Source organism: Chlamydotis macqueenii, chromosome 9 (genome assembly GCF_036417535.1).
Source record: "Chlamydotis macqueenii isolate bChlMac1 chromosome 9, bChlMac1.mat, whole genome shotgun sequence".
Taxonomy (NCBI): domain Eukaryota; kingdom Metazoa; phylum Chordata; class Aves; order Otidiformes; family Otididae; genus Chlamydotis; species Chlamydotis macqueenii.
Window position 1 is genome coordinate 3,986,473 of NC_141564.1, and position 25,387 is coordinate 4,011,859.

The 25,387-nt window shown below is 39.8% G+C and overlaps 2 protein-coding genes across 5 annotated transcripts in view; one reads left to right on the top strand and one right to left on the bottom strand.

The window, feature by feature from the left end:
• Positions 1 to 1,430, bottom strand: part of PXYLP1 (2-phosphoxylose phosphatase 1) — a 112,747-nt gene extending 111,317 nt beyond the window's left edge. The window contains exons 1-3 of one of the 4 annotated variants that reach the window (XM_086754989.1): positions 1,280 to 1,430; positions 1,055 to 1,132; positions 105 to 224 (exon numbers count right to left, since the gene is read on the bottom strand). The gene's annotated coding sequence lies outside the window, so the exon portion shown is untranslated. The remainder of the gene's footprint in view (positions 1 to 104; positions 225 to 1,054; positions 1,133 to 1,279) is intronic. The other 3 variants (XM_086754991.1, XM_086754990.1, XM_086754987.1) reach the window with 3 other exon arrangements.
• Positions 1,431 to 1,633: 203 nt separating this feature from the next.
• The window catches only part of SLC25A36 (solute carrier family 25 member 36), a 31,139-nt gene continuing 7,385 nt past the window's right edge, over positions 1,634 to 25,387 (top strand). Inside the window, exons 1-4 of the mRNA XM_086754199.1 lie at positions 1,634 to 1,765; positions 11,872 to 12,042; positions 15,249 to 15,326; positions 18,058 to 18,158. Coding sequence (XP_086610325.1) covers positions 1,725 to 1,765; positions 11,872 to 12,042; positions 15,249 to 15,326; positions 18,058 to 18,158 — 391 coding nt within the window. The 5' untranslated portion in view covers positions 1,634 to 1,724. The remainder of the gene's footprint in view (positions 1,766 to 11,871; positions 12,043 to 15,248; positions 15,327 to 18,057; positions 18,159 to 25,387) is intronic.

Below are 25,387 nucleotides of genomic sequence, written 5' to 3' on the forward strand. Positions count from 1 at the left end.
CATAATAAGCACTCATAAGAAGAATGAAATTACAGTTTGTCATTTGTCACAGTGCAAGCCATACGTGCCAGATGAAATTAATAGCTCCTGGACTAGGAGTTCACCTATGCAGAGACAGAGTAAAGCAGAGTCTTTGTCTGGTGTTTCATCTTTTGAGTTTACCGACACACTGGAAGGCATCACATGGCCTGCAGAAAACCCATCTTCTGTTCCCACTTAAGCTACTGAAAGAGTTGGAAGAAATTCAGACTCATGACCTCAAACAAAATCTGCTGTATGACCATCTCTAATGCAGCATTTAATAAAAACACTGGTAAAGTTCTCCAGTACTGTCAAATTAATTTAACTGCTCTAATTAACCCAAATATATTTACTCTTTCCTATGTGACATCTTGTACCAAGTTGCACATGATCCTTTCTCTCTTGAATTTTATCCTCTCTCATGTACATATACTACAGGTTTCCAAGTGTCTTACCCGTTTTTCTCTTTTGGAACAATTCTGACTCATTTGTTCTCTACTTTCAACTACATAATGCTTGGAGCAGCAATGTGAAATCATTGACATACTTCTACTTGTCTTGTAACTACCTTTTTCCCCCCCGCATCTCCCCATATCACATGTTTTTCTGAGCCTTCTCCCAGCCAACATACTTCTCAACTCCCACCACTCTTGCAAAGTTTTATATTTTATTTCTAGCTTGTGTCTCGTACATCAGCTCCCCCTCTCAGAGCTTTGGTTTTTTTTTTGTTTTAAGAAATGACTGCTTCAAAATGCGTGCTTGTTTCATTAATACAGAGATAAGAATTGTTGTGCTGTTACAAAAGAGTTCTTCATATTGTGAAAAAAAAAAATCTGTATTTATTATGTGGGCATTCACAAAGATTTTAGCTAGTTACTTACTTGCATTCAGGTGCTTGGATTGTCAAAGTGGCAACTTGGGCAACAGTTTGATACATAATGTGAAGAACCTTCCTGTGTAACTTTCTTTACTTTCCCTTATCCATGTATTTTTTAAGAAAAACAAGAGCGAAGCCATGAGTTACCATACTCACTTCAGAAGCACTCCCAAGGAGCCAGTGCTTGGGTGCCTCTTTGGGGAGGTGCATTGCTTCAGCAAATGAGGACATGACCTATAATGTGAAAAAACAAGAGAAAAGAAAAACTAAGGCGACTGCATGCCTTGGGAATACCACCGCTTTTGGACGCTGAGGGCGAAATTGGGGTTTTTTACACCGCTCTTGCCCAGGCGCTGGCCTTGCCCCCAGGCCAGCATGCACCTTGGAAAGAGACACAGCAGCCATTGGCCCCAGAGCTGCGGGTACAGCCCGCCAAACACGAAGGGAAGAGATAAAACTATTCCCAAAGGAGACCACGACAGCAGAGACCCCGAGAAAACCCCGCACGCACCGGCAGGCCCGTCCCGCAACAGCAGCGGCCCAGCAGCTCCGCTCCTGCCGTAGAGTGAGTGGTAATGACCTCCCGCCCAGCTTTATGGGGCAGCGCGCCGCTGACGTCACACCCCCCCCGCGCCGCAGCCAATAGAGGTCTCAGCTGACGGCGAAGGGGGGGCGGGGCTCGTTGCGTATTCATGAGCGCGGCCCCGCCCCGCCGCAGGAAGCCGCGCTGCGTATTTATGCGGAGCCCGGCCCGCAGCCCCTCGGCGCAGCGCGGGGCGGAAGCGCCCGGCTCCCTTTCCTCCCGCCCGGGTGCGAGGCGACGAGGATGAGCCAGAGAGACACCCTGGTGCACCTTTTCGCCGGCGGGTAGGTGAGGCCGCTGCCTGCTCCCCCCGCCTCGGGGGAGCGGGCCCGGTACCAGCTCCCGCCCTCCCGTGCAGGCTGTGTGGCAGAGCCCCCCCCCCCCCCGCCCGCCCGCGTCGCTGTAACCCCGGAAATGGCTCCTGCGGGGTTTTCCCGCCCACCCCTCCCCAGAGCCGCGGGGGTCCTGCTCCGCCGCCGCCTGGTCTGGGAGGGGGTGGCTGCGGCCTGGTGGCCGTCGCGGGGGCCCCGGCGGGGCGGGAGGGCCGCACAGGACGCCCCGCGGCGCTACGAGGGGCCAGCTCCCCGCTCTGCGCTTGAGGGGCCGGAGGGTCCCTGCGGTAGGGCTGCGGCGCTCCCGCCCGGTGCCCTGAGGCCCTTCCCGAGCCCGCTCCAGGCCGGTGGGGCGCGGTTGGGTCCAGCCCCGCGGGCAGCCTGGGCACGCCGCCGGGCTCGGCCCAGGGTGTTGCGTTTTGTAACGAGTGGGACTTGGGCTCTTAGAGGAAGGGGTGGGGGCTTCCCTTAAAAAAGAGCCCGCAGCCTTTGATTGCTGTTCCGGGAGTTTGTCCTTGATCTGATGTTCTCGTGGGGCCCCCTGTGAGCGGGCTCCCCTGCCGCCTCGGAGGGGCTGCCCCAACGTGCCTGCCTGCTCGGCGGCCCAAAAACGGTCACGCTGTTGTCCGAGGGCCGCTGTGTTACCTGAATGCATTTCAATGCTCTGTTGTGTGCTGCTTCTAGGTGTGGGGCTTGACACAGTCGTGCAGCTTTCTGCCCACGAAGACAGAAGAAACTGGAGGGAAGGATATAGCTAGAAGTAAAGATGTGGCCCTTGTAGCCTTGCTTAGGTTTTGAGGTAACTCTTGTACCTTCACAGGTGTTAGTCTGTCCTCATGATTTTAAGCTTCGTAATGCTAGGGATGTATGCAGTCTCACAGCCTGTGTTCCCTCTAGAGATAGAGAAAGCTGGGGATCCTGTTTGGCTGAGCTATAAAAGTGCATTTGGGTGGTTAGCATGGCTGTGGAGAAGTGACTGACCAAGAACAGACTTTGCATGCCAAGAGAGAGCTTGAAGCTTGGATTTATACGTGGTGCTCCTCCTTGACAAAATGAACTCACTGCCTTTGGACTGGGACACATTATTTTATGTAGCGTTTACTTTGGGTAGGTCTGGGTGAGTTAAATACACACCTGCACTTTCTCTGCTTCTGGCACCCTTTGCAAGTTTCCAGCGTTATGCATCTGATCTAGTGCTTACATGGGTGTTTTTTCACTCCCTGCATTTCTGGCACTCTGTTTAAGAGGAGAGAGATTATGCAGCAGGAGGCCCAAGATACAGAAGTATGTACTTTTTACTTTGGGCTTCAGATCCTTGTAAACATTCAGAAAAGCCATAGAAGGAGTGCTGACTTATTGTAGCACTTTAACTTGATAGCTCTGCACAGGGGAGATTACTAGGCAGAATTATGCATAGAGACAGGTTTGTAAATTTGAAACTTCAGACCAGATGAAGATGGCTCGGCTTGACTTGTGCATTCCTATTTTTTTTGCAGAGAAGTCTGGCCTATGGCTAGCTGCTTGGCCAGCTGGTCAAGGGTTATACTGTGAGGAAAAGGCTGAATGCCACTTCCTCATGTGCCAGCCACATGTTTCCTCTAACCTTAGTTCAGCAAAGCTAGCAGCGTGTGTTTCACATTTAGCAGCAGACGAGTTATTCAGGGTCGTGTCATGACTTCTTGCGAGCACGGTGGGCTATAGATCACCTGAGTGGTCTGTAGCCTTCAGTGAAACAAAGAAAAAGGGATGAAGCTTTGTTTTCCTTTAGGTTTCACTGGAGACTGTATGGAAAAATGACTCTCTCGGGCTGCTGGCCATTTTTTGGAATCTGTATGTTCAATCTTCAATTCCTGCTTTCTGTAATGAAACTGTAGCTGATGACACTGCTGTTTCAGTAATGTAGGTGGGGTCATCCTGGGATTTTTCTGTAGCTGCCTAGCTTGTTTCCTGACAAATTCAACAACTGTCAAACTGCAATAATTCTGGGTCATTACAAGTTTATGTTGGGAGTTAGTTTCATATTTCTGTAAGTTGGTTTTTTTTCTTTCTATCTCTACATCCTTAAAACTTTCCAACAGGTTTGACAGACTCTTTTAGCAATGCTGGCCACTGGCGCAGTGATGATGAGGGAGTTGCTCAGCAATTACTACTTGTTTTGTTTTTCTAAAGTAATTTTTAAGAATCCTATCTCTGTTTCATAACCGCATGTTAATAGTAAATACAACTAATATGTTATGGTAGTAATACTAATTCATAAGTCTAAAAAGAAATTATTTAGTATTCATTTTGGAATGACTTTAGTGTCGTTTCTAGCACTGTCTTTGAATTGAGGTGGTGCATTTTTTCTGGAAAAGAAAGCTCATCTGAATTATGTTGCTGGACTAGCATTAGCCAATACATCAACAAAGTACTTGTTAATTTACATGCAATCTCTCCCATGTACTACTTAGACCTTCTTGACTTTAGAAATAGGATATCTTCTGAAGTTCTATGTGTAAAAATAACAGCTATCACTTTTAGAAGAAGAAAATACATAGCGTGAGAAAAGCATCACCATTGTAGGAAAAAAAATATCAGAGAAAAATGAAGAATTCATGTTTAATAAAAAAAAAATTACTGACTTTTAAGAAGATATTCCTTAAAGAAAAGCAATTTTAACTGGTAGAATTTGTAAGCAGTTGGTTCTGTACAGTAGCTTTGCTGTCAGCTAAAGACACTACACTTAAGCGTAGCTTTCTAGGCTGTGTTCAAAACTCCCATTGTGCACTCTGTTTTTAAGAGTAATTGCAGGGAGCATACCTGAACGGATCATTAGTGTACCTGGAGTTCCGTTTCATACTGTGGCACATTGGAAATCACTTACATAGCTCGTACTTTGTCATGATGCCTCTATTTGTCAGGTTCTGCTTATGCAAGCCATGTAGTTACCACAGCTCCGTTTGCCAGTAGTATGATGTCCTTGTTAGAGCAGGAGCTAGCTGGGCGCCGGTAGTGTTGGATCATGATACAAATTTGCACTTCAGGTGAAACTCTTGATTTTTTTTTAATTTTTTTTTCTTTTTTTCCCCCCTTTCTGAGCTACTTGGTTGCAGAACTCAGAACTCTTTTGTTTCAGGAATCCAACTGCAGGGTTTTGTGGTGGTTTTTTTTTTTTTTGCATATCTTCTGTTTTTCCATCTCCTAGTCAAATAGCAACTGTTGTCACTGTAGACAACATGTTGGCAGTATAAACTCAGGTGCTTTTAATCCAAACCAAGAAGAATCAATCGAACATTCTGCATCTTTAAATTACAAAGTCTTGTGATTGAAATGTAGGCTTTAGAATAACATTTTAGTGCAAGTTTCTAAGTTACACAGTTACATGCTTTTCTAGTTATCAGACTACTTAAAACAACAAAAAAGTAGTAGAAAGTCCTTAATGTTTTGCTTTATAGGGAAGATGAATGTTTTGGATGTAGCTGCTCACAATCTTAATTGATGCATTCAATGAAAATTCAGATGTTGGCTACAAAAATAATTTCCAGGGTTTATGATTTATTCTTCATTTCCAGAAAGCTTATGACAGTAATTCTGTATTGTATAAACTTCTGTCAGGGCATGGGAACTTGCCTGGGCTTTGTTTCCTTAGCAAAAGGAGGGGTGGGTTTGGATTAGGAGTTGGACTTTCTGCTGCTTTTCTGAGTTTAAGTTTGGATGGTCTGAGGTTTATTTCTTAAGGTGTTTCTTGCAGGCAGTTGGCTATTTTCTAATTTAATATATGAGGGAGTGTATGGAGGAGTCTCTGTTTATTTATCCTGATTATAGAGCTGTCTCAAATTGATCTGTAATTTAAATCGCTCTTTGTCTGACAGAGGTTCCTAGCAAAGCCCTGCAGTGGCTGAAATAGTTAAGACTCGGAAAATATATGTAAGATAAATGTTGGAATTATCCAGAAAGATCAGGTACTGTTGAAATGTGTGAAGTAAAGGTGAAAGACGCTTGGGGTTTTTTGATTTAAGCAGATATTACTTAATAATGTAGCAGGTAGTGTGATGACTCTTCCTCCCTTTCAGAAAACAGCCACTTAAGCCATAACTGAGTTGCCAAGCACTTGGACTCCCCTCTACCCTAAAATACATTCCTGGCATAACCCTGGCTGTCTTTCAGAATGAGTTCTTCCTGTTGTAAGGCAGAAGAGAAGGTTAGTACCTTCCTGTCCAGACTTGAGGTTTATTTTTGTGTTCAGATACTTTTCTGTGGGGAATAAGACAGTGTTTATTTAAAGTGCTGAGTAGCTTGGGTTTTGCTCCATAAGGTTACCAAACTGTGTTAAAATGGCTGTCAGTACTTGAGAAACTGTGAAGCTGCTGTCTTTCTCCTTTCCTCTGGATGACTGTTTTCAGCTGTTTTTACTTAACACAAGTAGTGTTAAAAATATTTATTTACCCTGGTTCCTAATAGAAACTACTATACATGTTGATGTTTGTTTTGGATAATTGAACCCAGTGATGCTTGTTCCCCTTGTGGTATTTTTCCTGTTTTTGCTTGTAGGTTTCTATATGTCAGCACATCAGGGGAATTTTATTTTTATGCTATTAATTAGAAATAGCAAGTTTGAGTATTTTTAGTTTAAGAATGTTAGCTTAACTTACGGTTTAAGTTTCAGCAAAGAAACAAATCTATGAATAAGGGGGCTAAGGGTTTCTGGCTGCCAGTACTCCTAGTTGTCATCAATACTAAAGATAGAAGTTTAGTAGTATAATAACAGAGAAACACTCAAAATTAAGGATTAATGAGATACATTTTTGCTGTTTCTGAAAGTTGTACTTGCTAAAGTGCTTAAATACCCTCAAAAGTGGGATACTGTGAGCTTAATATCCAAAACTGCAACCTTACCTGTTGATGTGAGAGTTACTCCTGTGTTGTAAGACAGCTCTATGAAATTGCTGTTGGGACCTGAATTTGCAGTAAGTGGTGAAGAGAGTTCTGTTTGCATGTGGCTTGGGTTTTGTTTCTTTTGATGGGATTTTTGAGGCCAGTTTTTTTTTTTTTTGCTGTTTGCATGGAACTTTCATTTTCATACAGGAAAGAGAAACAGCTGGTAAAATACATCAATGAATGTAGACCCAAGATAACAGGGTCAAGGGTTATCTTTGAGGCTGTGGTTACAAATACTGTGAAAGGTGAACTAGAGACTAGCACTATGCAGCCTTGTCTTTTATATGTATAAAATACATAATTAGCTGAAGGAGTAATAAAATCTTGTACTGACAGCTTCAACTCTAGGTCAGCTGACACTAGCATTGGAAATATTAATCTACTTTGGAGCATTTATGGGCAGTCCAGTGGCTGAAGTAGGGACATTCATCCATGGTGGATCTATCTCTCTTTTTACTTACAGGGATGTAAGGTAACAGCAGAAGATACTCAACTACTCTGGACAAAGGCAGTGATTCCTTGGCAGACACTCTCAACTTGGAATAATAAAAGAAGGTTTTCTTTTGCAACCACCTCTGGAAATAGAACCTGGAGTTTGAATGCCAAACAGGATTAAGTTTTTGAAGCATGTGCATATTTCTTTCCTTGCAGTGTCTCAAATAATACAGGTTTATCTGGGGAAAATGGTTGTCAATACTGTCATTGGAATTGCCATCTAGTGGAATTGCTAGCAGTGCTATCTAGTGGAATTGCTAGCAGAATTTAAAGCCTAAATAGTTCCATCTATCCCCTCCTTGCAGGGGGACTGGACTAGATTGCCTTTCAAGGTCCTTTCCAACCCTTATGATTCTATGATGGACTTCTAAATGCACATTAGGGTTCAAATTAAATGTTTTTTTGGTGGTTTATTTAATGGGGGCTTTCTGGAATAAGCTGCAGTATAGGAGAGCATTGCCATCTTCCTAGATTCTTCTGTCCAAGAGAAGTTGAGTAGACAACTGTTCTTAGTTTTACTGGTGGTGTGTTAAGTTTGTCACAGTCCTGCAGGTTAGATGACTGTGTCTCTGTATCTATTTCACTGAGTGCAATGTCTTATGTCTTCTTGTACAGTTTAAGCTGCAGATTCAATTCTCTAACTTGATTGTCTTAATAGTAGTGGGATTTTAATCTTCCTTATTTACTTATGTGGGTTTTTTGTGGATTAACCTACTGATCTTTGTTCTTGTGCCTTTCAAATTACTTGGGACCTACAGGTGGATTCTCATGCCCTTGTATGATCAAGCGTTTCTGATGAAAGTCAGCTTTGCGGGTTTTTCTTACTCACTTGGCAAAACTCAAAAAAAGGCTTGTAGTAAGCATTGATTAGGGGCAAATGTCAAATTTAGGATAGGTAAGATGAGCAAGTGGTCTTCTGAAAAGCATTCATTAGGAATTGCTGTGAACATTCAGACACAGGAGTGTCTCGGATTTTGCCCTTCTTCACTTTCAGTTTATACTCTGTCAGCAGGAGTGTATTTGCTTACCTACTCACACTACCAGGTGAAACTCATCTAATCGTGGAGAGAGTTACACATTAGTTAGTGTTCTCACAAATCACAGCTGTTGGGCCTAGTATGTGACTGGAGATGCTGAAGCCCAGTAGGTAGTAGAGAGTTCCTAAGCGGTTTACAAAATCCCACCTGTGTTATTGAGAAGCAGGAATGGAATAATTTCCTAACTCTTAAAAAATGCTTTTCCAAACTGTGCTACTCCCTAGTTTGTGTTAAGCCACAAACTAAAAAACCTCTCCTTAGTTTGAGCCAGTGAGGAGGGCAGCAGGAGTGGTGGTGGCAGTCTGCTGACAAATTATAGAATGCATTTGCTAAGCTGGAGCTGGTGGCTGGCTGTTAATGGCCTGCCAGGACTTGGAGCACAAAGAAGGAGTGTGTCTCTTTCACAGTATTTCCAGTAGTATGTTAAATAAGCAAAGCTGGAAATAGATTTCTAAGTAAAATACACTGTCATTGATGCTGGTGACAAACAGCTGGCATGCTGCTTAGAAGTTGCTTATTTGTACAGGATGCCTTGTTATTGAATTCTCTCTTCTCTGTTTACCTGCAAGCTATGTTTATGGACAGTTTCTCATAAACAGATTTTTGTCAAGCTTTGCAGTGTTTATCTTAAAGTTCAAGTGAACTAGATAAGTCAGTGTAGTTTGTGGGTTATGCTTTCATTTAGTGCTTCAGTTCAAACTCAGTGGATCTTGTGACTAGTGAGCAAGGTCTGGTTCTTCAAAATTTGGGGACTTTAACTCCTCCAGTTTCAGGTGCATTCTTTATTACATGGGGCTTTTTTGAGGGCTAGGAAAGTGAAGTATTACATTTTGACAGAAGTAGAAATTGGGGAGTTTGCAAAGGCTTCTCTGTGAGCAATATAGAACCATTAGCACTATAAAATGTCTCTGCTTTTTTTCATTTGTAAGTAGCAACTTGAGATCTTTAAGATGGGGGACAGGGGAGAATTTTAATCCAAACTATCAGTAGTTAGTGGAAAACAATCAATATTCTCCAGTTCAGTTCAGACATCTGAAACTATTTAAAGAAAGAAAAACAAACTGCCCAAAAACACAGCAATAGAAAACTGCCGGGAGTGCTGATTATTTGAAATTATTTCAATGTCAGAATGTGGTGCAGGTACAGGATGTTCTTAAAGGGAGGCAGGTGGTCTGCTGCTTCCTTATGATGCTTGTAAAAATAGTGTTGGCTGCTGTTACATCAGCTGGTTATCACTGCAGTAGGTAGACTTAAAAAGAACCAGCATTGAGTAGCTGTACGCCTGCCCTTTTCCCTAGTGACCTAGTAATCCATTGCTGAATGAAGTATTCCTGACCCGTCCAGGGTGAGCGTCTGACAGAAGTGCTGTTGCAGTCGGGCATCCCTTGTGGTGATTTTGAGTATGGTACAGGGGAGCATGCGGGACACAAGCTCCATGTCGGTGTTAATCTTCAACTTGGGAAAATTTTTCCAGTGCAATATAGCTGTAGAGCCAGTAGCATTAAAGGCTCCAAATTCCAAGCCCTGTTGAAGAATGCAGACTGGTTGTTTTTTTTTTCTCTTCCTTTCCATCCCCTTCCATAGTATTTATCTCATTAATGTAAACCATACCACTTACTTTCTCTTGCTATTACTGTTGCTTGAAAATAAGTCCTTGTGTGACCTGGCCAAAATCAAATGCAGAAGGATACTAAAGAGACTTAGCTTGAAGGGATGAGAAACAGAGGGGCTGCAAGAGAGGAAATAAACTCTACAACTAACTTCCTACATGGCCTGCACAGCATATTACCGTACAGCAGTGTTGAACTGCAGGAAGCACAGCGACTTGCTATCTGTGTTGAATTTGAAGATGTTCAAGGTCTAAAGCTCCATGTCAAGTTGTTTTGAAGGCTAGCCTACCTGTGGCACTTAAGTGTTATTCATGTCACGAACCTTAACGTGTTACAGGCTCCTATGGCTTCGAACACTAGCTAAAATAAATATTAGCACATCTAGTCTGTCTCTTACTGCAACTCTTATTTGACTATTTGTAGCTTACCATTAGAAGAGCAGACAAGTGAATTACTCATTCAGAGGTGTTCTAAACATACTACTTGAAAAGCTGCGTCTGTTACTGCGCGCATACAGTATGTGTTGGAAGACTCTGTGAGAACTTTTTTCCAGACTGACAAAGAAACTGGATTTCTCTACTCAATGAAAACTTGGGAGGAGTAGACTTAAGTCTAATGTTGGAGTTGGGATGGGACAAGATGCCTTTAGGCTTAGTGATAGGATACCTCTAGGTTGCTAGGTTTAACTGGAGCATTAAGTGAACATCATCAAACATTATTTTACTTCGCAGCTGTTTGATATTGTCAGTTCAAATAATAGGTTAGTTTTTTAGGATGTAGTGCTGTGCTAACAATGTTGGTTGTGATTTCTGATATTCCCTGCAGTAGAAGAGAGTCAGCAGACTAAAAGCTACCCTTCCTACGAAAGTAGGACATCTTGAGTCTTAGCTATTACACCTGGTTTATACTGAACTATCCTTTGCATTTTGGAAGACATTATTTAAAAAATACTATTGAACAAGTCTTACAGCTTTTTAAAGGTTTTGGGGGTGTTTGAGCCTCTCATGTTACAAAAAAAATAGCTGATAACTATCTAGTCAGAATCAAACATCAGCTCCAGTTTTTGCATCAGAGAAGTGAATGCTGGGCCCTTTGAATTCAGTACAAATTGTATTTGTGGGTTAGTGGATTTCAGACTGAGTTGTTAGTGTCATTAATTCTCTCATGTAAATCTGTTTGTTTGGTTTTTTGTTTTCTTGGGGGTTTTGGAGGGGTTTTTTGTGGTTTTTTTTGTTTGTTTGTTTTAAAAAAGGGTGTATATAATGTCCTGGTCATAGTTTTAAGAAGGGTATTTGGCAAGGTTAAGAATACTGATCTCAGAAAATGTTCAAGGGATGCACTTTTTTTTGTAATGGTAATGTCAAGGAATTTGGGGTTGTCTTTGCATCAGAATTTGTAGATTTGGTATTTTTTCCCCTCAGAGGCTGTATGTGATTGTAGTTAACCAGATAGGAATGTAGATATGAAATCGGTTATGAACAGGCACCAGGTGAGTTCTCTGAGCAGAGCTGCTGAAAGGCAGTATGTTCTTGAAGTATTTTGTTATTAAATCATCACACCACAGTTTTAACATGTAACCCTGTGTGCACAGTGTTTAAGTCTTTTCTACCCTTAAGGATTTTTGGCACCTTGTTTGTGGTCAGGAGTGCACTAAACATTCAAAAAAAAAGTTAAAATTTACCGTAAGAAGTTAAACATTTCAGATACTGAGCCACTTGCTGGAACTGATTCGAACAGCGTGTACTGAAGACTGTGCCCCTTCGCAACTTTGGGAAACTTGAATTTTTTCTGTTTAAATTTTCACTCAAAGTTGTAGGGTTAACAAACTGACTTAACAGTTTGCTTGCCTTTGAGGGCGAGAAACAAACATTCACACGTGTTCCAGTTGTTTCTTCACCTTTTGCAATTTAACTGTGTTGAGTACAATGTTAGTTTTATGTGAACATATCCTTCAGTTTCTTTGCAGTGAAGAATGTGATAATCCTATTTCCTTTTGCAGATGTGGAGGTACTGTTGGTGCAATTCTGACATGTCCCCTGGAAGTTGTGAAAACACGATTGCAATCCTCCTCTGTGACTGTCTACATCTCTGAAGTCCATCTCAACACTGTGAATGGTGCTAGCATCAATCGAGTAACTAGAGTTTCTCCTGGACCTCTCCATTGTTTGAAGTGAGTGCACATATTACTAGATTTTTTCTTCATTTTGGGAAGGGAGGAGAGGGATATGTTGAACAAATCTGTATGAAAGATTCAGACTGTCTGTCATGGTGCTACTATGAGATGACTTTTCATGTTTTGTGTTTTAATGGTAATTAAGTTTCAGATTTCACTTTTTGGAATGTCCTTCAAGTTTGTACCTTGAATTAGCCAGAGCATACCCTGTACAATTCACAGCTCCAAATGATGTCCCCAAAACTCACTGAGTGCACTGTGATGCTTAAATGCTGGACTATTTTCATCCTGAAAAAGTGTAGTATGAGTTAAACTGTTTTGTGTCCAAGTTGTAGATGTTGCTGAATATGGAGGCAAGAAGCCCTATGAAAATTAACTTGGCTTCTTAGTCTCCCTCAACTTCTACCATTCTTCCTTACTTATCCTTCCTGCATTTTGGTATCTTCTGGTGGATGTGTGACCAGTAACACTTATTTAGAGCCAGTAAGAGATAGGTAAGGCCAGATTTTGCCATGATCTAGCATGGGTTTTTTGTTTGGTTGTTTTTTTTTGCGTAGCACCTCACTGAATGCAATTTGCCTTTCTTCACCTTGCCACCAGTGCCTGTGATGTTCAGTAGGCAGCAGGAAAGGTGTATGGCCACAGTTAAACTGCTAGTACAGACCAGAAGCAGGGGAACTTACTCGGGGGGACTCAAGGTAGCCAGTTATGGGGAGGCACCTTCAGTATTTGGGTATGAGGGGAGTTTTCCTCCAGAAAGGACCTGTTACTGGAACTCCTCCAGCTGGTGTCTGTAAATGCAGAAGAGTGTCAGTAACTACCACTGTTACAATCCTGCCTGCTGCAACCTAACTCTTTGTTGCTCTGTCAAGTCTTGAGACACTGTAGATCCAGAAGAAACAACTAGACCTGGTACACTTCACTCCTAAATTTCTCTGAAGGCACTGAGGTTCCTGCTGCTTTGTATACATGCATATGTTATATGTGCATGTATACATATGTGTAACACATGATGCTGTGGTGGTAGTGTTTTTTAAGTAGTGTATTAAATAGACATAGATCATGTTAATTGGGTTCAGCTTTGCTGTAATCTGATGCTGTGCCTGTGCTGAGCTCTGGAATATGGTAACATCTTTCTGAGTAATTCCTTCTGTAAGTGTGAGAAATGGTTTCAGGATGACAGATGTATCTCGCTTGTGTTTCGAAAGTGCTTTTGACTGTGTTCAGTACTCCAATTATTGCTGTGGAGCAAAGCTACCCACATAGTGAAACGATTTCTAATGGTTACGGACACAAAGCGAAGCTGTTGCTGGACACATATGCCAGCATTCCTAAATAGTGATGGTAACTGCAGAACTACCACTTTATTTTTTTCTTACTGAAAACAAATGTAAACTTTCAGTTTGATTTAACAGCAGAGCTGTAGTGAATCTGCTGCTGGAAATCAGAATAAGCTTGGAATATCCTATAGATTGGCTTTTACATGTTTGCTCTGATAGTAAATGCCAAACAAAATAGCCATTTATACAAGAGTAGTTTGCTTTATTGAGTAATTGACTTGTCATTAACAGGCATGTCTCTTTGAAGAAGAAATATACGGGAGAACTATTTGTGTGTGTTGGCCAGTGTTTCTAAATCAATAAGCAGAGTTCTGTTTTGCAACATCTAATGCAGTAGTTAAGAATTAACTTGAAATCTGGTTCTAAAGCAATTGCAAGAGCAATTTGCAGTGATGGGATGCAGATAGTCTTTGTTTCTCCTCCCATGTCCTACTGTACTTCTTAAAATACCCTATCTGATTAGTGTCTAGATTGTTGGACAGATTGATTTCGCTTAACTGAATATTCATGGATATCCTCTTACTGTGCCAGTGTACCTTGCTGCATAATGGTTTTCAACTCTTTCTGAAAACCACAGTTACATGGAATAGGTATTCCAAACACTGAAGTACTAGTACTGCCTCATTTGAGGTCTCAAATTTGCTACTCATCTCCCTATGTTTCTCTGTAAATCCTGCAAAGATGGAGGGTGACACTCCCCTGCCACTGAAGCAGTCTTTCCAGAGCTGTGTTTATAGTGCCCCTGGTACCATGAGACATCAGGGCTGTACTGTGGCTGTGACTCTTTGCATGGGTTACACTCCTTTTTCAGAGAATCCCGAACTTAAGTGAGTTACCTTGCATGAGGAGCTAAGGATTGTCTTTTCTGGAATGAGTTGAAAAGGAAAAACCACAGGCTTCACAGTCCAGCAGCAGTGCTTGGGTAGGAGCACACAGGCAGCAGTTGTGAACTGATAAGAGAATCCCTGCCAGCCTCAAGGAAGGGCCACTTCTCGTGTTGGAGGTTTCAGTTTCCTTTTGCTGTAGTCAAAATAATTACAATACGTAACAGAAAGAATGACTGGGTTCCTACTTGAGTGCTTAGTGGATATAAATTGTTTATGGGGAAGGCCAGACTTCATATCTGAAAGGCTGCTTTCTTCTAACTTCTGTCGTGTGACTTAGTATACAGTCAGGAGCCTTGTAGAATCAAACTAGGGTAGCACATGCAAAGCCATGTTGAGGTTTCTGTCTTTCTGAGAAGAGTAGATAACAGACTGCAAAACATGTCACTGGCTGGGCACGATAAGCAGTAAGCACAGCTAACGTCTTGCTGAGTTGCTGTAGAAGGCAGATGACTTGCTGTAAGTGAACCTTCCTAAGTCTCTTTCCTCTCCTCTCTTGCCCTTTACTGCATGTCCCTCCTGCCCCAAAAAGTTCCCCAAACATTGGGAGCTAATGGGTGATGAAAGGAACGTAGAATAGAATCAAATATTTTTGTCTTCTGAACAATCTAGAACTTACAGGAATGTGAACATTTCCATGCTCAGTATTTTCTCCCTGATAAAAAGACACTTTCTTTAACTTCCTAACGACAGATAATTCCATGTACAGATGTGTTCCTGTCTTTGAGGTAAGTCTGTATTGACATCATAAGGCTTTACTTCTGCATTTAGCTCCTGGATTTCTATGATATGTAAAGCAATATTGACATTTTATTTTATCCTGATTCTAGGAAATGGCTACTTTTTTGTGGTCAGCACTGCATTGTTGGTTATGAAAGTTTTACACAGAACAAAACGGAACTTATTATATAGTTACGGGGGTCAGCGTATTCCTTAATTTTTGTGAATGTTACAGTATTGTTGCTTTCTTGTTTTCTAGGATGATCTTGCAAAAGGAAGGTCCTCGTTCTCTGTTTAGAGGGCTGGGTCCTAATTTAGTAGGCGTTGCTCCTTCCAGGTAAATACAGTATATGAAATAATTTTGATGAAACTTAGGTTGGTGTGCATTATTTAAGGGATTTAAGGTTTATTTAAAGTGAATTTTACATCTGCAGTTGGAACTACTTGATAGCAAATAACCTTTCGTTCCTAGGGTAATTTCATTATCTGAAAAATTGAGCCACTCGTACTCAGCAGCGCCAGTCCCACATCCGTGCACCCACTGTCTCAGCATGTACTATTCTCTGCTACTGTAATAGTATTTACTGTTGTGTGCTATCCCTTACGCAGCATTTTGTCCAGTTAAGAAAGAAAATGCCTAAGGAGAGCCCCTGTCAAGAAGCTCGTACCTCTGAAAATACGAAGGTAGCCATAGCTTTCAGTTTAATCCATCATCATCAGGAAGAGATTGTGTGACTGTAGCCTCAAAACACTGGGTCTTACTTCCTGAATTTTGGTGAAGCAGAAGACTACTGTTCTGCAGTAGGAAGCCTGTTCTGAAACTTCAAAAAAGGCAAGAGTGAGTAGGATGGCACACTTCACAGCTGTCCCAGAGAAAGCAAGTGCAGCAGTGGGCTGGACTCCAGGAGGTACTGGGGCAGTGTCAGAGTGTGCAGTGGATGAGGACGTAAGTCTGGTCTAATTGGCAGTGGTACTGCTGCTGTCAGTTGCTCTGGATCAGCACAAGTACTCTGCCTATTTGACTGGTGCTGGCGGTCAGTGAGGTGCAGATTATGCCCAAGTTTGAATTGGTCCTTACTTGCAAGTATTAGCCTAAGTTCAGTCCAAAAGTAGGAGAATACCTAACAAAGAGTTTGGAAATAAAACTGTGAAACTAACATAGCTACTTAATCCTGGATGAGGCTATAGTCATGCTCTAGCCCATTTTTATTCCCTTCTATTCTGTTTAAGAGAAGAGTCTTTATGCAGAGGGACTATATTCCACAAAGGTTTTATTATTCCCTTGACTTAGTGCCTTGCTTTTGTTTATTTTGTTTATTTAATTTTTTTTTGGTCTGAAGAGAATACATTCCTGTGTTCTGCACACCCAGTTGGAGAGTATCTTAACTTTTCTGGTTTAATGTGTTCAGAGACTTCTGGAAAAGTTTATTAAACCGAACTTTCCATTCAGCATTGATTTGTTGTCGTCTTAGATCTGACAGATGAGCTGTTGTTCTGTAGATCCTTTGAATGAATAAGAAAAATGTAATTCAGGAAGTGGAGTACTTTTAGCAGATTTTTTTTTTAAGGAATTAGGAATACCTGAGGTATTTTCTGATGACTAACTTAGCATTGCTGTTTGGAGAAGCTGATGTAATTCCGGTAGCTTTCTTTGTTCTTGACACCTGTGGGGTGTTAGCACTTCCTAATCTGAAGAGCCCATACTTCTGTTTGATAGTCCAGTCTGATCTAAATGCTTAGCATTGATACTACTTGAACAGCAATGGATTCCATTTTTTGTTATTGTATTCAGTGAAAAATATCCTCAATTACAAAAACTTCAGTAAATTTTATGTTAAATCTTCTAATTCCCTTCCCTTCTTCCTCCAGGTGAAATACTAAAAATGTCAACTTGATATAATGTGTGAAGTCTTAAAAATAAGCACATCCTCATTCCCCTCCGGCTGACTCTGTCTTCATCCAGTACTTCATTTCAATTAAGCATTAGCTAAGTGGATTTAACAGCAGCTCTTTGTTTAAATAAGCTGTAGAGAAGCATGTTTCATAACACATCCAGTATACTTAACTGAGTTCAGATTCCATTTTAGAAATTACACCCATGAAGCAAGTGCTTTATCTTTTTAGTAATAAAGAAAAACATGTTTGCACAGCTAATGAGGTTAATGTTCCGTTCATGAAAACGTGCATGTTGGTTTTTTCCTCTTGTAGAGAGATGTCTGTAAGGCTAAAAAAACTGAGTTAGAACCTTAGTTGTGAGCTTTAGTTGTGCTTAAAATAACTTGGTTTTTTTTTTTTAGCTTTAATGAGTGAAAACAAGCATTTTTTGGTAATATATTGCATTGGGATGCTGACTTCTGTCTAGCTTTGTTTTGATACCAGATCAGACTTGAATGTAGTACAAGCTTACAGATTTTTTTTTGTAATGTATTTGGAGAAAAAAGCCTGTTTCTATTCTAAATATGGAACTAAAGAAACAGAATGCAGATCCCAGCTTCACAGCTGTTCTAGCATTTAAAATGTAAATATTTTTAACTACAAGTTATAAAGTATAATGACAAGTTGTCACTATTTACATCTTAAATGCTAGAACAATATTATAAAAATTTAAGTTTGCTGTTTGGTTTTTTTTTTAAAAAAAGCTACATAGTTACTAGTACTCTTGAAAGTAAACCTCTATTGAAATTAGTTTAGGTCCGCTAGAACAAATGTAATCTGTTATTTAAAAAATAGAGTTCTGTAACTTCAGTTCTCAATTCAGCACTCTTTTCCTTACCTGGCTAAACTTGCCAGTGTTGCAAAAATCACTGCCATATTTGTAATTATTTGTCCATCCTCTCACTAATTCTTAACTGAAGTCGTTGTGGAAGAAAAACTTGTAAAGTATGATCTTCCTTTTTTCTTTTCCATTCCTAGAATAGTCCCACTACTTTTCAAGAGTTATTCCTTGTAGTTTTTTACTAAGTAAGACTTGAACCAAGGTCATCTTGACTTAATGAATCTAATGGCACTACTCGTAAGGGTATTGACATGGAAAATGTAACTTAACTTGGATTTTGTTCTAATTTTAGAGCGATATATTTTGCTGCTTACTCAAACTGCAAGGAAAAGTTGAACAGTATTTTCAATCCAGATTCTACCCAGGTACACATGATTTCAGCTGGTGTGGCAGGTAAGGATCTGTAACTTTCTTGCTTCATTCTAGAGTCATATCTAGAAATGAGGTGACAATAAGTGTGGGGGGGGGGGGGAAACTGTTCAGTGATTGATCTCATTTTGTAGTGGTTGCATTCTTTGGCCTCTCATTAAACAAGCTATCTGGAGAATACATGCATGAACATCTGCACTTAGTAATAATGATTGTAAATAACAATTGTAAACTTGTGAAATGTAAAATGAAAACTTTCAAAACAGCAGCTTTTAACTCTGCAAGCTATAAGCAGCATTGTTTGCACTGAACTCAGGTTAATGCTCTTAATTGTTTTTTACTATCACTTTCTGTTACAGCTTTGTACATCTTACTTATTTTTGCCTTTCTGAAATGAAATATGCCTGCAGATAATTGTATAAATTGTATGTAACGCTCCCTTTGTTCAAATACCAGTCTGCATGAAATTTGTTCTACCACTAAAGTGACACTGAAGAGCAGATTTCTCTAGTTTTTATATCTTTCCATCTCTGGAAATAAATTTGTTTTATCTGCACTGTAACTTTGATGTATTTTAGCAGCTACAAATATTGGTTGCTTGACTTGTATGTCCTGTGCTTTGGGATCGTTAACAAGGGGAATTAAAGGCAACTGAGCTGAATTATGGCTACAGACTTGTGCTGGGGAAATCGAAACTTGGGCTGGCAACACTTTACCTATTGTTGCCTGTGTCTTTCCTACTCAAAAGCAAATTATCAAAAGTGTTTTTTTTTCTGTATAGGTCATAGAGACTTCACAGATTAATTCTGACAATTTTATAGTAGCCTGTTGAAGTTTCAAATCCTTGTCAAATTTGACAACCAGTGTATATAATGTGAGTAGTAGCAATCTGGAATGGGCTGCCAAATGTGATGTCAGAATAATAAATAGGATTTCTTTTCTATTTAGTACTTGCTAATAATCTGATACCAAGAAATTGTTATCTAGCATAGAAAACTCAAGTGACATTTGCTTTATGTTTAAATAACACACTAATGCTCATTCCTAGCACATGAGAAACGCAATAGCAGTTTTTAATCTTCTTAGAGATGTAAGGAGAACTGTTTTGTCTTAGATGGGCTCGGATAATGCAGTATTTCTTACGCCCTGGAAATGTGTGTTTTGTAGGTGAACAGCATGGGGAATGGGATGGAAGCAGATTTCATGAAAACTTCATCCTAGTCAGTTAATGGATCCAAGAAAAATTAATTGGCTTCAGCTCTTTGTCAAGGGGATAAAACATATCTTGAAATTCAGGGGCGAGGGGGTAGTATGGGCAATAGAAACAGGTCTGTCCTCAACTGAGAACAACTTGTGTAGCTCATAGTGGTTCAGGGTGTTCCTTATCTTTGGAAGCTACTGCCCTCGTTTAGTGATGAAAAGAGCATTTATGCAGATGTGCTGTAGTGACTTTTCCCAAGTGCTTGTGGACACACTGTCGCTTGTCAAGAAGTTCTGTATCTGCTTATTTGCTTCCCTCCCTTCCAGAAGGTTGGGATTAGACATCTGTACTTACAACTGCAGGAGACTGGGGTAAATGTGTTTGAGCCTGAATTGCTGTTTGCCTTTTTTCCTTTTTATACAAGTTTTAATTTTGAACAGGTTTTTTTGTGGCTGTTTTCCTTCTCACACTTACCTGGTTCTGCAGTTGTATTTCTAAACAGCATAGCCAGTGAAACTGAGTGTCTGGTGCAGGTTCACACTACTACAGGTCACAAATTTCTTTCTCTCTCTTGAAATGTCTTAGCCCTGTATACTACAGACATCCTCTGGAAAACATTTAAAAGAAGGTTGTTGGACAAACAATTTCTTGATACTCCATACTAGCAGTATTCTAATTTATATGAAAAGGACTGTCGTTAAAATGACCAGTACTTTCTTGGGAATGTGCTAACCTTGTTCTTGTAATTCTAATATATTTCAGAAAATGCACTTAAACCAGCTATTAACAGTTTAACCTGCAAGGTTTGTATCGCTATATGATGCAAATAAATTTAAGGAAATGGCAAAATAATAGGGACAAGGTTGAATGTGAGATTTTAATTGGTCAGCTTAAACAGGTTAACAGAAGATTGCCGTAAGATTTGCCTTGGAACTTAAGATGTCAAAATTGACGAGGTGGATAAACACTTCTAATGATTAGCAAAATATAATCAGTGTTGGTTTTTTCTTTTGCAGCTGCCATTGGTTTCAGTAAGGAATTGAGTAACTCAGTTGAAGTTAGGGGTTTTTCTGTTTGGATATGACCTTTCTCTTACATGAAGGCTTCTAATACCTGATGAGCATGAGAAGGTGTTTGCATTTACAAAGCTTTTTCTGTAGGTTGCAAAATACAGTAATGATGCAAAAATACAATTAAAAAAATGTAACTACTGTTTTATTTAAGTACCCTAAGTAGTGAACTTCAGCTAACTGTGAATACTGTTTACTTGTATCGTATGTTAATATGTAAGTATCTCAGGCTAGGCTTATGTCATTGTTAAATACAGATTATTTTATGCACGTGGCATTTTTGGGAGTGAGAAGCTGAGGTATAGTATTTAAAGCATTTTTGTTTGGTTTTAGGCCCGATTCTTCCTTCTCAAGATAAAACATAGATTTCTGCTTTTATTAAGATTCTTTCAGTGAGTTTGTTTTATCCCAAGGAGGATGAATTATGCTGCACATTAGTAACTGATGCCTTATGCAATTAGAAATTTATATTTTTCTCTTTCTGTGTGCTAGTTTCCAGTATATAATTTCCATCGTCTTTGCACCAAAAATGTCTGTGTATTGACATGAAGAAATACTCTACAATCTTTTTTGCTTACTACTCGGCATATGACATGGTTCTCCTTTCGTGAACTCGACCAAAGAATGTATCTGATGCTTACTACAAGAAAGAGCGTTTGCTTGTGTGAAGATAGTTTATCCCTATGCATCTCAGGCAAAATTCTCAGATTCACTCTGCCTTCTCACTGCACTTACTCAGCCTCTTTTGCCACAGAGAAGAAAAACAGTAGAGAACTGAATGAGCTATCTGAGTCCTGTATGGCTTTCTGATTTGCCTTTTTAATGATTTGTAGCCTCGTTCAGACAACATGGTTGCAAATCTGCTGCAAAACTACTTTGCCTTGTATACTATTGCTGTTCTTTCTAGAATTCTACTGGCAAACCAACCCAAATGTAGTTTTTAAATTTATTTTTTAAAAATTGGGACCACTTTATTACTTGGAGAGGCCATGCTTTTATAACTTCAGTAGTATGTACACAGTTACTTAATGCTAAATAAAATACTTTGGTTCATTGATTACAGATATTAGACAGCTTGATTTCATAAGGCATCTATCTTGCTTTTTCAGTCCTAAGACGAGGCTAGCTTTTTTGAATATTTGGGAGGGAGTGGGGAAGGAGAGTTCACTTGTAAATTTAATATATAGGTAAGTATTTGGAGATTTAACATGGAACTGCTGCAAATGAGCAGAAATTTCAGTACTCAGTGCATTTTACACAACTATTTTAATATCTGTGGCCTGTTCTGATTATTTTTCTTTCTTTTTTTCCTAAACTTTTACCTGAAAAGAGTTAGATCTCACAATAACTAATTCACAGATCCTTCCAATGGGATTCAATTTGTACACATGTGTCTGATGAGGTCACTGCTTGTTGTTATGATACAGAAAAGCCTGTGTCTATTTTAGGCATTTACTGTACATTTCTCCTGTGAAAAGAGTGAGATCGTGTCATCTCATGCTCCCCATCCGCAGGTCACTTCCTGCAGAAATATGGACTAACTTAAACCTCGTGAGTACTGAACTGAGCGTCTCTTGCAGCCTCTAGTGTAAGAACCACACGTTGGGTTTGTAATATCTATTAAATAAACAAAAGGGGAATTCACTTTCATTGTCTGGAACTCAAATGATGTGCATTGTGCAAAGACATCACTTCTCCTTAACTCTGTTAAGAGTTATTTTTTTCTGGGCAGTTCAGAGGAAGGTGGAACACACCTTTCACTGACAGCTGCTACTTTACTTAGCTCTGGCTAATTGATAGTCCCTACTGGGTTAAACAAGGCCTTTTGGTTTATTCAGTGTCCCAGAGCTGCCTTTAAAATGCTGCAGCTGATATTCTGTATTGTCACATTATTTCCAAGACCTCTTTTCCTTTTCTTTTTTTAATATGTATGTAATCTTCTTTCTGTCTCTTTCTGTTTTCTCTTTCAGTTTGTTTTTATTTTACTACCTTGGATTTTTAGTTCAACATTCCATATTCACATGCGTCTGTATCAATTACATTGGCTTATAGATTTAAAAAAAAAAAAACCCTAACCTTTGAAATATGTGATGCATTATAGGAATACCTGGGATCTTACCTGTCAGTAGCTGCTATAGCTGAAAAAGCAGATTGAGAACTTTTTCCATCTGAAACTGGGATACAATTTCACAGAATAAAAAATAAAACAAAGTACAGGAGTTTCTGGTATTACCAAATTGATCTACATTTCTAATGAATCTGGAATCTTTCTTGAGGATGCAACACATTGCCGAGTGTTGTAAAGCATTATAAAGTTCAGTGGAAAAAGTAAAAAAAGAAAATAAAAACCTGCTAGAGGTTCATAGTAGTTGTTGCAAGCCCCCTGCCTTTATTTTTAACAAGTATTTTTGCTACAGATTTTCTGTATTTAAAAAGAAATATTATCTTATCAGAGATCCCAAATGGGATGCTTCACGTTGTGGAGTGCTTTCCTTGGTGACAACATCACTCAACTCTTAATATATTTTTTTTTCTTCCACTAACTGTGTTTACTACATGACCTGTAAGAATTGAGCTGTAGTCACTTCAGCTTGAAACCTGAATTACCGAAGGCTCTTTGATTTGAAAGCTTTGGTTTGAACTGTCGTGCAATGTCAGCTTATGACAGCCCTAGGAAAAAAAAAAATTGGCTGTGTTGCCAGGTGTCTGATCTTACTGTTAGGAGTGCTGTGCTTAAACAATGTTCAGAGCAATCCAGAGAGTGCAAGTTTGTACAGAATAGGCTCTGTGCTGTGCCAAACACCCTTCACAGGCAATTTCCAGGGTACTCTTCCCAGCTTGCCTGAAAGTATCAGGCTGCTGCTGTGGGTGAGTACAGTCACTGCTGACACTCAGACCCTGCCTCTGATCTCCCCTATGTGTTTCCTGTTCCAGATTTAGGATCTGCAGAGACTGGGGTTTGGGTTGAATAGGAAGGAGAAATGGCTGAACAGATAATGCTGTAACATAGTCTAGCAGTGACAAAAATTCCAAAGCATGCAGCTTAAATAGGAATGCAAAAGACTTTTTGGTCTTAGTCACTTATAATTAAGATCTAGGAGAGAGTTCAACTAATTCTGGATTTTAGAGAGAAGTCTTTTCTGGAAAGTGTTTTGGTAGGGCAAGTTCGTTACTTTTCCCCACCTTATTGCAAAGCCTTTGTAACCCTGTTTATTCCTAGTGCTCTTCACTGTACTATACATATGGAAAAATCCTGATTTGAAGTAAAAGAAAGTTTTCTTAGTGCTAGTATAAAGAAATAAAGGAGAGAATAATGTTTCCTTTCAGTTTAGTTCAACCCAGAGTCAAGTGTTGGAATCAGTGATGTTTCCATGGCATTATGTGACAATCAGAAGGGTGCTGGCTAGTTGAACTACAGCAGAATTTTTTTTGCAGATGTGGGATGTTTTAAACATCTCTTACCTTGTAACGGCAGAGTAGTTCCCTGATGTTTTTACATAACTACCTACATTAAATCCAGATATAAAACACGTGGTTTGTTAGGATTTCACCCCATCATATGAAGGACTATATATGTACCTAGACTTATTAAAAAGAGGACTATATAAAAAAAAGCCAACCCCAAACCTTTATCTACCACAGGAAGTTCAGTTAGAGAGGCTTGAGTTTGTTTAAAAATCTATTTAATCAAAAGATCAAACTGAAATCTCTAATGTGGTTTTGCTATTTGGGCACATAGCTAAATCTTAATAGCTGCTAAACTTCATAGTTTGTCTTTAGAGCTGAAACTGAAAATCTTGATGACCTGTTTAAGATTTGGGGGTGGGGACAGAACAAACCCAAAAACAGTTAAGATCCCCTGGCATTTCTCTCCAGTATTGCAGTCATTTGTGTGCAATGTAAACCTAGATTGTGATTGAACAGAAGTAACATGTATGCAAGCAGTCCTGCTAAATATCTCTATGTAAGCTGTTAATGATCTCCATAAGCGAGCTTATCAACAGCCTGTTTGTTGTACAGTATTTTGCACCAGATACGCCCTGAACACGGTAACCCTCTGTTGCTTTCCCACAACCCCGGTCCATTCCCGTGCCAGAGGGCAGCATGTCGTTATAGTGATATACAAGTGATGTGTGTCACTTAGAAAGCAAGTGTCTAAATTGATCATCTCCTGCCTGGCCATGTTCCAGCTCTTCCCTTTCCTCCTCTCTCCTGCAGACATGACACCTCATTAATGGTGCATGTGTTGTATTACAACTCTAGATGGTTTTTTATTTTACTTTTTTTTTTCAGAGCTGCCTTTCACTCTGCTCTTTCTCTCCACAGTTGTGCAGAAGTAAGAGTGACTCTTACTTCTTTTCTTTATCTTTTTTTTTTTAGTTTGTTTCCTTTTCTCTTTTTCTTCCTTTTCTTTTTTCTTTAGTTGACTGAAAATCGAAGCTTTAACCCTTAGCCCTTATGCAAGCCTGAATAGTTGCTGGCTGTCTGGATAGTTAGAAGTTATACTGTTGACGTTAACAATTTAACCCCTCATGTGCTTGTAAAAGTATTCCTGGGCCAACCAACAATCTCTGCTTTGAATACTAAATAGAACATTAGCACTCAAATTTAACTGCTCTTTATAGTTCAGTATTAAAAGATCTCTTAACTTACAGTAATACATGCCTTGCAACAGCACCAGAAGTAGCGTTTATTAAGTCTGCATGCTTCTAAACTCGGATTGTATTTCAGGTAGCAAACTAAATTGACCACGTTTGATACTATCTCAAATTGCTCCAGCTGTATCTGCAATGCTACTTATTGACACGTTTGCCAAATTGGCTAATATTAGTCTAGCTAGCTTTGCTGTACGGTGTCAAAACAGGGTCGGTATGATTAGCTAGGCAGAGAAATATACGCAATTGGGCTTGCTTTATGTGGGGCATCTCTTGATAAGAATCAAAGTTACTCAGTATTAATGTAAAATTAAAAAGTAAGCTAAA